Source organism: Hyperolius riggenbachi, chromosome 2 (assembly GCF_040937935.1).
Source record: "Hyperolius riggenbachi isolate aHypRig1 chromosome 2, aHypRig1.pri, whole genome shotgun sequence".
NCBI classification, from domain to species: Eukaryota; Metazoa; Chordata; class Amphibia; order Anura; family Hyperoliidae; genus Hyperolius; species Hyperolius riggenbachi.
This window is the reverse complement of record NC_090647.1, coordinates 457,359,966-457,375,258: the sequence shown is the minus strand read 5'-3', so window position 1 is coordinate 457,375,258 and position 15,293 is coordinate 457,359,966. Positions and strand designations below refer to the sequence as shown.

Genomic DNA, 15,293 nt, shown 5'->3' with positions numbered 1-15,293 from the left:
ACACACAAATGATCTTTTGAGATTCAAAAGGAAAACTGTATACAGCCCGCTTGTGTATGGATGTATTTTCTATGTGTGGACATACTGTACATCAATCTACTTCCTGTTTTGGTGGCCATTTTGTTTGTTTATAAGCAAACTTTTTAAAACTGTTTTTGACTACTTTTAATGCAGCGGGGAGCAGCGGAAATGTGACAGAGGGTAATAGGAGATGTCCTCTAACACACTGGTATGTTTACTTTTGTGCGATTTTAACAATACAGATTCTCTTTAAGTATTCCTTTAAATTGATATATTACTAATTTTAACATGTTAATATGAAGGAAAATGAACCACACGGAAAGGACCAGTGTGGTTTGAAATACAAAACATATTTTTCTTATGAAACCTTTATGGCATGCATGACTAGGGGGTGTGATGGGGCGTGATCAGGGGTGTGGCTTAAGTGTCTCTCTTTCTCATCTCAATAAGTTGGGAGGTATGAACATTTGTTGCCTTGAAACTGCGGAAACTCCCACCTTGCTACTGTAATAATAAGCTGCTCAGAACAGGCAGGTTGTAACCTCAATGCTTCTGCGAAACAGTTCCTGTTACAAATGAGTTCTGGGTCACCATGGGCTTGCTGGTTAGTCTGTCCCAGTTATAAATACAAAATGAAGGAAATAATAAATATAAATGTATTTCTTTTGTACCATAAACTGGTAAAAACAGAGTAAGTTACTTTTCCGTATAGCAGTCCCCTGTTATACCTCTGCAAGCAGCTGTATAGAGTCGCAGCTGCCTGTCTTCCGCCCTTAGTAGGGCGGGCTCATGCCGCCTCGCGGAAGTGCCAAACATTGGGCTGTACTATCAAGTTATCAATCATGGCGATGGGGGAGAAGCAGCAGGAGGCTCACAGGCCAGGGACCTTCAAACAGCAGAATAAAGCACACAAGAGCGGAAGACACCGAGGCCGGGGTGCGCAGGACCGGGAGAATAAAGGTGAGGATGGAGGCACAGAGAATGCCACCCGGCTCCAGTGACTGCTTGTTCCCCAGCATGTGCGGCCCCACGTGTGTGCGGGATGTGACGTCACACCGTCTACCTATAGCTTACTAGTTTGATGTGATCTGTCTTCACTTCAATTGCAATATTTCTGGAACTCTTCGCTGTATGGGATTAAAAGTCCAGCTCCAGCTAAAGCTTTTTTTTCAAGTTTGTTTTGTGTAGAGAAAGTTTGAAACACACTTGCGTGTTTTTTTTTTTATGTAGGTTTTCTTTTCCAACTTTAGGAACATTTTGCTCATGCCCTGCTATGAGGGGCAGTAGGGTATTTCTTGGCTACTCTCTGCATCTTGCCATCCCCCCCCTTCCCCCCCCAATAGATACAGACTGCTTCACTAACCTAGGGGGCCAGCAATGCATTTGTACAGCACTGGACCCTGACCTGTTGCCAGAGGGGTCAAGTCCCCATCTTAGTGGGTAACAGTACAGCACTACTCTACTTTAGGAGAACAAGCAGGACTCTTGGGAAATTCCACTATCTGTGTTTGGGTAGAGTGACCAGATTTTTGTGGGTCCAACCTGGGGCGAAAAGTGGGGAGGACTGAGGAGCGCGCGCGCGCCACACTGGAAAAATGGGCGTGGCCATGACATTGTATGGGCGGGGCTAACGTAATGATGTAACAGCGAGGCATAAGAAAGCAGTGTTTACGCCATGATGTGGACAAACGAGACTTTGCATCATGGGTGTGCAGAAACTGTGTGATGCTAATAGTATACCGTAACCACAAAGCAGCAAACATAGCCATCTATGACCATTAAATAATAAATGCAGTAACAGTTACCCCGAACACCAGAAAATAAACGCAATAGGCAACATGTCAGCACAAAATAACCGCAATGCGGGCAACATGTCAGTATAAAATAAATGCAATGCGGGCAAACATGTCAGTACAAAATAAACGCAATGCGGACAACATGTCGGTACAAAATAAACGCAATGCGGGCAAACATTTCACCAGAAAAGAAACGCAATGCGGGCAAACATTTCACCAGAAAAGAAACGCACTGCGGGCAAACATTTCACCAGAAAAGAAACGCACTGCGGGCAAACATTTCGCTAGAAAAGAAACAATGCGGGCAAACATTTCACCAGAAAAGAAACGCACTGCGGGCAAACATTTCGCTAGAAAAGAAACAATGCGGGCAAACATTTCACCAGAAAAGAAACGCACTGCGGGCAAACATTTCGCTAGAAAAGAAACAATGCGGGCAAACATTTCACCTGAAAAGAAACAATGCGGGCAAACATTTCACCAGACAATAAACGCAATGTGGGCAAACATGTCAGCACAAAATAAACGCAATGCGGGCAAACATGTCAGTACAAAATAAACGCAATGCGGGCAACATGTCGGTACAAAATAAACGCAATGCAGGCAAACATTTCACCAGAAAAGAAACGCAATGCAGGCAAACATTTCACCAGAAAAGAAACGCAATGCGGGCAAACATTTCACCAGAAAAGAAACGCACTGCGGGCAAACATTTCACCAGAAAAGAAACGCTCTGCGGGCAAACATTTCGCTAGAAAAGAAACAATGCGGGCAAACATTTCACCAGAAAAGAAACGCACTGCAGGCAAACATTTCGCTAGAAAAGAAACAATGCGGGCAAACATTTCACCAGAAAAGAAACGCACTGCGGGCAAACATTTCGCTAGAAAAGAAACAATGCGGGCAAACATTTCACCTGAAAAGAAACAATGCAGGGAAACATTTCACCTGGAAAAGAAAGCATTTACTCACCTGGCAGAAGTCTCCGGCCTCTGGCACGCTGCTCCTAGGACCGTCTTACTTCTCCTGCAGTCTCCCGCGCTGACAGGGCTACGGCAAGATGGCGCCCGAAGCCCTGTACTGGAGACACAAATAGGTCTCCAGTACAGGGCTTCGGCAGCCATCTTGCCGTAGCCCTGCTCGCCTGCCGGTGTCGGGAACAGACACCGGAAGAGGAGGCTGGAGCGGGGCAGCAGGCAATGAACTGCCAGTTCATTGAGGAGAGAGTGGCCAGAGTCCCGAGGCCGGGACGTCCCGCTGCTAAAAGCGGGACGTTTCCCGGGACCTCATTAAGCCTGGGACAGCGGACCCCGAATCCGGGACGCGTCCCGGGCAATCCGGGACGTCTGATCACTCTAGTTTGGGTGGATGGCATCCTCTCAAACTGCTAGGTTTCAGATAGGTTGTAGTAAACTATGCAAAATTATTATTGTACAATGCGCTCCTCCCATCTCTCGGAGATAATACACAATTCAAACTTCAATAGTAAACCAAACCGGGGTGTTAATGGGGGTGTGTATCTCCTACTGTAGAAATTGTTATTGTATGCAGATTAAGCGCTCCACAGTCAATAGTTTCTAGTCTACTTAGTATCCAATTGCATCCAATGTGAATACTGCAATCTCTTCTGTAGCATTCAATCTTTAACGATCTCTCAAAGAAATATAAAGGGCAGACATAAGTACTGAATAGCATCTGAAAGCATTCCTCCTTAGGCCCGGTTCACTTTAGCATTTTTTTTTTGCGGACCGGAAGCAGAACATATACTGCACAAACTGAACGGATCCAATGTTAATTTATTTGACCGTTCACATGTCTGTTGGTATGGATCCGTTGCGTACGTTCCGCTCCATGCTCCGAAAAAATGCTGCAATTTTGCGGACCGTTCTGCCCAACGGAAAGGAAAAAAATGCTGTTGCAATGGGGAATGGAACGCTTCTTCACGCTAGTGAAGAAATGGACCATTCAGAGGGCATCCATGGGGGGGGGGGGGGGTGAACACACGTGGACTGTCTTTTATATGCGCATTCGAATCTACAATTGTAAGTGCACTTCTTTTAACTTTTTATGGAATAAAGGGGATTTACAATATATGGACCTCTCTCCAGGTCAGCATCTACTACGCGAGAGCCTCTTGTGGTTGCGGTGATGTCACCTGGAGTGTTCTGCCTGCACCTGTGCACTACACTCCAGATGATGTCAGCGCAACCCCGAGCAGCTCTCACGCAGGCGTAGTAGATTCCGACCTGGTGAGGTCGGCATCTGCACCGGAGGGGACCCCAGGCCACCGGCTGGATGTGGAGCTGCAGCGAGGGCACAGCTTGCATCTTCCCTTTAAAAGTCAACTGAAGTGAAAAGAATATGGAGGTTGTCATATCTGTTTTCTTTTAAGCAATACCAGTTGTCTTATGTACACAGTGAATATAGCGCTCCTCCCTGGGCAGACCCACCCAAAATAGCACAAACCCGTTAAATAGACCTGGATCGCTTCAGATATGGGGGGTATAAACACCCTAACTAGGTATAAGATACAGGTTTCTGAAAGCGCTCTTTGACAGTCTATATAGTCCAAGCGTTATAAATAGTTCTTATCTTCACTTCAATACATATAATCCTCTCACCAGATGTTGTTGCTGATTGTATTATAGATCAGCAATGACAGCATTAGTTGATGTCTCCATCTCCACCAGTGGCGTAGCTAAGGAGCTGTGGGCCCCGATGCAAGTTTTACATTGGGGCCCCCCCAAGCACTCTATACATAACAATTGATACAGCGCAACAAAACCTGCAAATGACAACTACAGTGTCAGGGGTGCAAGAAGGGGATGGGGAACAGTGTGTTAGTGATTACTACTATTCAAAGCATCTACAGAAGTGATTATTATGAGCACAGGACCAATAGAGAGCTAATAATGTAGTTGAGGGAGAGCCCTTCGGGGCCCCTCTGGCCCAAGGGCCCCGATGCGGTCGCTACCTCTGCACCCCCTATTGCTACGCCCCTGATCTCCACCAAAATCCACGTTCTCCAAGATATGAATCACCTCAAAAAAATGTATATGCAACTAACATAGCATAATACAGTAACATGTAGTGTGGTAATCACTAGTAAGCACTAATACACTGTGTGTGCTTCCACCCCACGCTTATGAGCAAATTATACGCTCACCAGATACAGTGGAGGAAATAATTATTTGACCCCTCACTGATTTTGTAAGTTTGTCCAATAACAAAGAAATGAAAAGTCTCAGAACAGTATCATTTCAATAGTAGGTTTATTTTAACAGTGGCAGATAGCACATCGAAAGGAAAATCGAAAAAATAACCTTAAATAAAAGATAGCAACTGATTTGCATTTCATTGAGTGAAATAAGTTTTTGAACCCTCTAACAATAAAAGACTTAATACTTAGTGGAAAAACCCTTGTTTGCAAGCACAGAGGTCAAACGTTTCTTGTAATTGATGACCAAGTTTGCACACATTTTAGGAGGAATGTTGGTCCACTCCTCTTTGCAGATCATCTCTAAATCCCTAAGGTTTCGAGGCTGTCTCTGTGCAACTCTGAGCTTGAGCTCCCTCCATAGGTTTACTATTGGATTAAGGTCCGGAGACTGACTAGGCCACTCCATGACCTTAATGTGCTTCTTCTTGAGCCACTCCTTTGTTGCCTTTGCTGTATGTTTTGGGTCATTGTCGCAGGGCTGTGGAGTCGGAGTCGGAGTCGTGGAGTCGGAGTCGGGAAAAAATGCACCGACTCCTAATGAATTTGTAACTGTAATTAAAATAGAAAATATGATAAAATGTTCTATTTCTCAGATAATAGTCATTAAAAATAATGTGTATATATACAGTAATAGCTGTGCTTAGTCCACAAAAATGAAATAAACCAATCAAAATTAGTTACTTGTGCTGCTTCAATAAAGCAGTCCCCGTATTTTTAAGGTCAGATATACATATCTGATTGTGACTGTATATATGATGTGTACACAGGAATCTCATATATACTAAATAACATCTATGCTGTAAGAATAAAGCCTAATGTGTAGCTGTGTCAATAATAGAGATGGTCAACAAGATGGAAATAATTCTGCATTGATGCTGATTTATGCAAATGTATGCACTCCCTTTGCTGATAAAATCAAATAATTTGATATGTTGTTAAAATTTGGTTTGGTGACTACAAATTAAAGGGTAACTGAGACGGATGAAAAGTAAAGTTTTATACATACCTGGGGCTTCCTCAAGCCCCGTTCAGGCTAATCAGTCCCTCGCTGTCCTCCACCACCCGGATCTTCTGCTATAAGTTCCTGGTAATTCAGCCAGTGAGCGCTGTCCGGCCGCATGCCGCTCCCACAGCTAGGAACATTCTGCACCTGCGCAATAGTGCTGCACAGGTGTAGTATGCTCCTGGTGGCGGAGTGTGTGCATGCGCACTACGCCCGACTGGCTCAAGTACCTGGACTCATAGCAGAAGATCCAGGTGGTGGAGGAGGACAACGAGGGACTGATTATCCTGAAGGCGGCTGGAGGAAGCCCCAGTTATGTATAAAACTTTAATTTCATCAGTCTCAGGTTTACTTTGTTACACAGTAGTACTATACTCTACATATGCACTCCCCACAGAGCTGCAGGGAATCCACTGAGAATGCTGTGCACATTGAACACAGAGGTGTTGTCTGTTTACAATCTCCTCATTCCCCTGCAGAGTACCTGCACATCATTCTTACATGTACCCACACTTACATTGCCTAGGGCCTGATAGATGTTCTTTGTTCCGGTTTGTACCTTTTACAAGTACTCTTACCAAGGACTAGTTTTAGTCTAAAGGGAATAAATATAGTAGTCTACATATCCTTCTCACTTCAGTTGTCTTGTAAAATTCCTAAGCGTTGGCAGTTAAGAGACGAATTTCATGTTACATACTTTTAATCAACAAAATTGTAATATGCAAATTAGAGGAGTCGGAGTCGAGGAGTTGGAGTCGGTGGAATCCTAAACTGAGGAGTCGGAGTCGGTGGATTTTTGGACCGACTCCACAGCCCTGCATTGTCGTGCTGGAACACCCATCCACGGCCCATTTTCAGTTTCCTGGCAGAGGGAAGGAGGTTGTCGTTCAGGATTTCACGATACATGGCTCCGTCCATTTTCCCGTTAATGCGATTAGGTTGTCATGTGCCCTTAGCAGAAAAACACCCCCAAAGCAAAATGTTTCCACCCCCATGCTTGACGGTGGGGACGGTGTTTTGGGGGTCATAGGCAGCATTTTTCTTCCTCCAAACACAGCGAGTTGAGTTAATGCCAAAGAGCTCTATTTTGGTCTCATCAGACCACAGCACCTTCACCCAGTCACTCACAGAATCATTCAGGTGTTTATTGGCAAACTTCAGACGGGCCTGCACATGTGCCTTCTTGAGCAGGGGGACCTTGCGAGCCCTGCAGGATTTTAATCCATTGCGGTGTAATGTGTTTCCAATGGTTTTCTTGGTGACTGTGGTCCCTGCTAATTTGAGGTCATTCACTAACTCCTCCCGTGTAGTTCTAGGATGCTTTTTCACCTTTCTCAGAACCATTGACACCCCACAAGGTGAGATCTTGCGTGGAGCCCCAGAGCGAGGTCGATTGATGGTCATTTTGTGCTCCTTCCATTTTCGAACAATCGCACCAACAGTTGTCACCTTCTCTCCCAGCTTCTTGCTAATGGTTTTGTAGCCCATTCCAGCCTTTTGCAGGTCTACAATTTTGTCTCTGACATCCTTGGACAGCTCTTTGGTCTTTCCCATGTTGGAGAGTTAGGAGTCTGCATGATTGATTGTTCTGTGGACAGGTGTCTTTTATACAGGTGACTAGTTAAGACAGATGTCCTTAATGAGGGTGACTAATTGAGTAGAAGTGTCTAACCACTCTGTGGGAGCCAGAACTCTTAATGGTTGCTAGGGGTTCAAAAACTTATTTCACTCAATGAAATGCAAATCAGTTGCTATCTTTTAATTAAGGTTATTTTTTCGATTTTCCTTTTGATGTGCTATCTGCCACTGTTAAAATAAACCTACCATTGAAATGATACTGTTCTGAGACTTTTCATTTCTTTGTCATTGGACAAACTTACAAAATCAGTGAGGGGTCAAATAATTATTTCCTCCACTGTATCTATGCTGACCACATAGACCAGCCAATGCACTTGTAACTGATGGGTCTCTTCTATAGACATGTAAGCGCTGTCCTCACTCCACTGCGATGTATCCAAGTTACTATGGACTCAAATCAATAAAACAAACATAGCGTAATCCAGTACACGATATATAAATCCACTCCTTCACCTTAGTGCAATACAGCAAACCACCAGTGCTCCTCCGCATGCATATAGTAACAAGTTGCGCTTACCGCATAGAATGGCTGACCTCAAGGTGACCAGCAATAGCGTTTTGTGTATAGTCTTCTATGGACGCTGCCATATACAAGAACTGGTTTCCTCCTTAAACTCAAACAAACGTTTGCATAGTGTAATACTGTTTTATTTGTATAAAAAGGTTTAAAAATTGCACTCACAAGGATAAAAATGATATGCGCATATCTCAATCAAAGTCCCAGGCTCGCCGCCGCTGCAGATTGTAGATGCGTCTAACCCGTCTGCCGGAAGCCATGCCCTACCGGTTTCGTCATGTATGACTCATCAGAGGCTTGTCCGAGCACGGCAGGCCAGACGCTAAAGAACCCTCCTTATGCAAATTTACTGCTTGTGACTGCGGTATGTGTTAAATTCTTCTACGATTGCGTTTAATTCAAGCCACTAAGTAATCTCCATGCTGGCCACACAGCCCTCTCCACACAAGCGGCACATTCCTAGAATATATATGAGCCCACCCCCCTAAAACCTACAATATTACCATAACGTTTGTGTTCATGCAAACCCATGTTACTTAGACTAACCTATACACACAAATACATGGATTAGGTAAAAGTTCAAACACCACTCATTATATTTTGACTGCAGACTGTCCCATCATATAATATATTAGTGTATTGGTGACCACATTAAGGTGTATATATTCTACATACCATGATCATATCTAATATTACTCCAAATATATTGGTGACCCCATTAACGGTGTATATATTCTACATACCGTGATCGTGACTAATATTACTCCAAAATGATATATATAAACGTGCACCCCCTAGTGTTTGATAACCAGAAGGCTGGCATTTAGCAAAGTGCATCCCAATATGGGATATTACCCCATATGACTGATAGACAGTCAGTACTGTAATAGTGTCAAGTATTAGATGTGAATATTGTAAGTTAAAGTGAATTGTGACCCTCCCCAAACCATATTATTAATTTAGTGACCCTCCCCCACATAGTTATGTCCCATGTTAGCCATACATATTGCACCATGTCAGCCATAACATAGAACACTCATAGATACAAATTAAAATTTTAAAGGCATAGTAACCAATTATGTATAAAACTGTTACACCCAATAATTGCTTAATCCGCATATTATCAGTCATCTGCGATAAAACAGTTCAAATCTAATTCCATATTCAATCCTCCTGGAACCATAGTTTTCATATTGTATATCCACTTAGTCTCCATGCGTGAAATTTCATGAATTTTGACACCCCCGCCATCTAGTGGTCAACTTCTGCATGGCCCCAAAATGCATCAGGGCAGGGTTTCTGTCGTGATTCTCAGCGAAATGTTTAGATACATTGTGACTTTTAAAGAGGAGCTGTTAGGTATAAGGTCTCAGAGAAAATAAACACATATATCAGTAGCTAAAGTTTGGCTGTACTTACATTACATATGCATTTCACTGTCCATGTTTGTACTTCACATAATTTTTATGTAGTATTTGCAGAGAATGATGCTCCTGACAGCTCATGGCAGGTTCCATGTTTGTCTGTCTCCTATGAAGCCAAATGTGTCGTCATGTCCTGCCTGCTTCCTGATGATTCCACTCTCACAAACGCTGGTAATGAATAACACTACTGTGCAGTGAATATTAATTAGCCATGTGGCTAGGAACAATAGCGGACTCCTACAGTGTACTCTGCCCGAGATTTATTAGTGCTGTGAGCTAGACTGTTACATGCTGTTGAAACTTGAGCCTCACTAGCAGCCAGGGGAGGGCCCCAGAATGCTTTGCAGTATCTGTTATTCGGCTTGCGTCCTCCTTAGGAGCCTGGGAATACGGAGCCTTGCTGTCAGCAAACATCTAAAGTAAGAGAGATTTTTAACTGCAGTATTGCCTTTTTGGCTTCCTTCTAAACTGTTTAACACAGGAGACTAGAGGTTTAAATTAGCTTTTGCAGCCTGACAGTTACTCTTTAAAACCCCTTTCAATGTTTTTGACATGTTCATTGATCCTAGTTTTTAACATGCGTTTAGTTTGACCAATGTATTGGAAACCGCAAGGGCACCATATTATGTACACAACATGTGTGCTGCTACAGGTAATGAATTCTTTGATAGGGAAACTTCTACCAGTTACAAAGGAGATGTTACATTTTGATTTTTCTGTTTGTGATACCAGACAGGGGTTACATTGTTTACACGGAAAGAAGCCTACTTGCCCACATAGATCGGTCTTATTTTTCACCACTGGTTCATCTATACATGTTTTGACCAGACTCCTTTCTAAGTTGTTAGCCCTTCTATAAATGAACTTTGGGTTGGCTGGAATATTAGTTTTCAGGAGTGGATCATTCAACAGCAGTCCCCAGTATCTTTTAATAATTTGTTCAACTTGTTTATGTTGTGTGTTGTATTCAAGGCAAATCGCGTAGTCATATTTAACATTAGTAATGGGTGCTGCCTGTCCTGCAGCATTGTGGTTCTATCATACTTCTCAATCTTTTGTATTTCTTGTCTAAGTGGGATTTCTTGATAACCCTTATTCACAAATCTCTGCAACATCATCTCGGATTGTTCCAAATAGTCCTTGGTATCCGTACAATTCCGTCTCACTCTGGTGAATTGGCTTCTGGGAATTCCGTTTAGCCAATGTCTGTGATGGCAACTTGTGACAGGGATATGTGCGTTTCTGTCAGTCTGTTTAAAAAAAGTCCTAGTACCAAAGCCATCTCCCGACTTGTATATGACTACATCCAAGAAGTCAGTACTAGTACGATCCCATTTTGCTTTCAAAAGTATGCCCTTGTCATTATCATTAAGCCATCTTATATAGGTTTCTAGTTCACTTTCTGACCCATCCCAAACCCACAACAGGTCATCTATATATCTTTTCCAAGACATGACCTGAGTACTGAGTGGGGTGGGCCAGGACATTGAGTTTCCAGTCATCCATGAAGAGATTTGCCACACTTGGTGCGTATTTGGCCCCCATGGCACAGCCTAGTACTTGTAAAAAGAATTGTCCGCCATACCAAAAATAATTGTGTGTTAAAGAAAAATGTAAAAGTTTTAAGATGAAGTTAGTCTGAACCTCTTTCAAATCTGTTTAAACATTTAAGGCTTATCTTACTGTTCTCAAGGCCTCCTCATGTGGAATTATTGTATATAATGCTGAAATGTCAGCTGTCACTAATAAATGGTCTGGTTTCACCTTTAGGTGTTCCAAACTATGCAATAGTTGTTTGGTATCTCTTAATAGCAAAGTCAACCTTTTCACAACGGGCTGTAGAAAGGAATCGATGTATTCCCCGACTCTTTGATTCATGGACCCAATACCGCTGATAATAGGTCTTCCCGGGGGTTGTTGCAAATCTATGTGAACTTTTGGATTATAATACATGGCGGGGATTCTGGGAGCGTCTATTACTAGGTATCTAAATTTCGCATCATTTAAAACCCCCTCCTGTAGGCCTTCTTTCATCAAAGCTCTTAGTTCCCCCATGCACTGACTGGTGGGGACCCCTTTAAGTTTTTTTTTTATACGTGGATTGATCACTTAGGATGCGTGTCATTTCACTCCTATATTGGTCTGCATGCAGAACCCCCTCCCTTGTCGGCTGGTCTGACGAGCACATCTTTCTTTTGACTTAGTTCACTTATCTGTTTTAGTTCCATTGTATTTGATTTCACCTGTATTTTCTCTAAGTCCTTTAAAGAGACTCCGTAACAAAAATTGCATCCTGTTTTTTATCATCCTACAAGTTCCAAAAGCTATTCTAATGTGTTCTGGCTTACTGCAACACTTTCTGCTATCACAGTCTCTGTAATAAATCAATGTATCTTTCCCCTGTCAGACTTGTTGGCCACTGTCTGGAAGGCTGCCAAGTTCTTCAGTGTTGTGGTTCTGCTATGAACTCCCCCTTTCAGGCCCCTCTCTGCACACTGCCTGTGTGATATTTAGATTAGTGCAGCTTCTCTCTGCTCTCGTATCTTTTACAAGCTGGATAAAGTGTCCTCTGAGCTGGCTGGGCTTTCACATACTGAGGAAATTCAGACAAGGGCAAAGCTGTTTGCAGGAAGAAAAGAGCAGCCTGAAACTTCAGTGCATGAGAGCAGAAGGGGGAAAGAAACACACAAATGATCTCTTGAGATTCAAAAGGAAGGGTGTATACAGCCTGATTGTGTATGGATGTATTTTCTATGTGTGGACATACTGTACATCAACCGACTTCCTGTTTTGGATGGCCATTTTGTTTGTTTATAAACAAACTTTTAAAAACGGTTTTTAACCACTTTTAATGCGGCGGGGAGCGGCGAAATTGTGACAGAGGGTAATAGGAGATGTCCCCTAACGCACTGGTATGTTTACTTTTGTGCGATTTTAACAATACAGATTCTCTTTAACACCATATTTTTAAAGACCTGTATTGTACCGTCCTTACTATTATCTGGAGGACTGAATGTGGATTTGTTTCTCAGTCCAGTATGTACATAAGATTCTACGGCAGCTCCCCCATTTGCTCTTGTGGTGGGCCCCTCTTTAGAAAGGAAATATTTTTTGATATTTAATTTTCTTGCATATTTGTTAACATCAATGTAGGTTGCAAATTTATTTAGCCCCTGTTTTGGAGCATATTTCAGACCCTTATCCAGGATTCTTAACTCATGATTTGACAGAGGAACCCCACTAATGTTGAAAATACCCTCCCCTCTGTTTATCTGCGCCTTTTTGCTGTTTCTACTTCTCTTGTTCCTCTTCTATTCCTCTTTTTTCTTACATGCCTTTGATGGTATTCTAGATCTTCCCAATCTATTCTCGGTGCTTGACCCCCCCCCCCCCCCCCCCCCAAAAAAAAAAAAATGATGGTGGACTGTCTCAGCTGTCTGTCTTTCTAATGGTTCAAATCTGTTATGTGGGCAAATATCTGTCATTTTTTCCCATATAGTGAGGTTGTAGTTGGTTGTATTCTACATTCCTTTTGGGTCGATTGGAGCGGGGGATAGCTCCTCCACCCCTTCCATTGGGTCCCTCCTCCCTTTGATTAACCCGCCCTTGCTGCTGTATCCTGAACATTATTAAGGTTGTCTGTTTGCACTGTACCCTGGGTTTGCGGTTTGGTTAATTTCTTCCTGTACTCTTTCTTTTAGTTTGTTCCACCTGCCATTTATAGGCCGTTTTATTTTTGTATTCTTGCCAATCATTTTGGAACCTTTTTGATTTTAATATTACTTACTTCTTTCTCGTTTTTTTGTATCACTTTCACTAATAGGGCTGAAGTACCTGGGAATTCATCCTGATCTTTGAAATCCTCTAATTTGATCTTTAGATCTTCTATTTCCTTACCCAATCTATCCAAACGATTTTGTTTTCTCTTTCCTAAGATTTTAAGCAAATTAATCCCACATTGGGATTACCTAATCCATGTATTTGTGTGTATAGGTTAGTCTAAGTAACATGGGTTTGCATGAACACAAACGTTATGGCAATATTGTAGGTTTTAGGGGGGTGGGCTCATATATATTCTGGGAATGTACCGCTTGTGTGGAGAGGGCTGTGTGGCCAGCATGGAGATTACTTAGTGGCTTGAATTCAACGCAAGTGTAGAAGAATTTAACACATACTGCCGTCACAACCAGTAAATTTGCATAAGGAGGGTTCTTTAGCGTCTGGCCTGCTGTGCTCGGACAAGCCTCTGATGAGTCATACATGACGAAACCGGCAGGGCGTGGCTTCCGGCAGACGGGTTAGACGCATCTACAAGCTGCAGCGGCGGTGAGCCTGGGACTTTGATTGAGATATGCGCATATCATTTTTATCCTTGTGAATGCAATTTTTAAACCTTTTTATACATATAAAACAGTATTACACTATGCAAACGTTTGTTTGAGTTTAAGGAGATAACCAGTTCTTGTATATGGCAGCCTCCATAGAAGACTATACACAAAACGCTATTGCTGGTCACCTTGAGGTCAGCCATTCTATGCGGTAAGCGCAACTTGTTACTATATGCATGCGGAGGAGCACTGGTGGTTTGCTGTATTGCACTAAGGTGAAGGAGTGGATTTATATATCGTGTACTGGATTACGCTATGTTTGTTTTATTGATTTGAGTCCATAGTAACTTGGATACATCGCAGTGGAGTGAGGACAGCGCTTACATGTCTATAGAAGAGACCCATCAGTTACAAGTGCATTGGCTGGTCTATGTGGTCAGCATAGATATCTGGTGAGCGTATAATTTGCTCATAAGCGTGGGGTGGAAGCACACACAGTGTATTAGTGCACGGTGATTACCACACTACATGTGACTGTATTACGCTATGTTAGTTCCATATACATTTTGTTGAGGTGATTAATATCTTGGAGAATGTGGATTTTGGTGGAGATTGAGACATCAACTAATGCTGTCATTGCTGATCTATAATACAATCAGCAACAACATCTGGTGAGAGGATTATATGTATTGAAGTGAAGATAAGAACTATTTATAGCGCTTGGACTATATAGACTCTGTCAAAGAGCGCTTTCAGAAACCTGTATCTAATACCAGTTGTCTGGCTGTCCTGCTGATCCTCTGCCTCTAATTCCTATAGCCATAGACCCTGAATAAGCATGCATGAGATCAGGTGTTTCTGACATTGTCCGATTGACAAGATTAGCTGTATGCTTGTTTATGGTGTTATGCAGACAGTACTGCAGCCAAATGGCTCAGCACGGCTGCCAGGCAACTGGTATTGTTTGAAAGGAAATAAATATGGCAGCCTCCATATACGTCTCACTTCAGTTGTCCATTAAGCCTTGTGCAAATGTTCGAGGGCTGTTGCCCAGCAGGGATCTGAATTTTTTCCTTTTGGTAACAGCTTGGGACCTAAACTGTACAGGTTAGGGACACGTTATGTTGCTATGGGGGGGGGGGGGGGGGGGGAGAGGAGTGAAACAATCTGCTAGACGGATCCCTTGATGACGCATCAAGATGGATCGGGGCTGGAATACACATTCTCGACTGAGGCGGCCTAACATTCGCCTTGGCTGAGAACCATCTAGCATGCGTACACGCAAGGCTTTACTATCCTCTCTGTGCCTTGAACATTATCTCAACTGAATATAATTTGAATAGACT

General features: G+C 42.8%; 1 protein-coding gene across 2 annotated transcripts in view; it reads left to right on the top strand.

Annotated features, from left to right (window-relative positions):
• Positions 1 to 816: 816 nt before the first annotated feature.
• TSR1 (TSR1 ribosome maturation factor) overlaps positions 817 to 15,293 on the top strand; it is a 47,642-nt gene continuing 33,165 nt past the window's right edge. For both annotated transcript variants that reach the window (XR_011026422.1, XM_068270087.1), the window contains exon 1: positions 817 to 981. Coding sequence is in view for 1 of the 2 variants with exons in the window: in XM_068270087.1 (XP_068126188.1) it covers positions 864 to 981 (118 nt within the window). In the remaining variant the exon portion in view is untranslated. The remainder of the gene's footprint in view (positions 982 to 15,293) is intronic.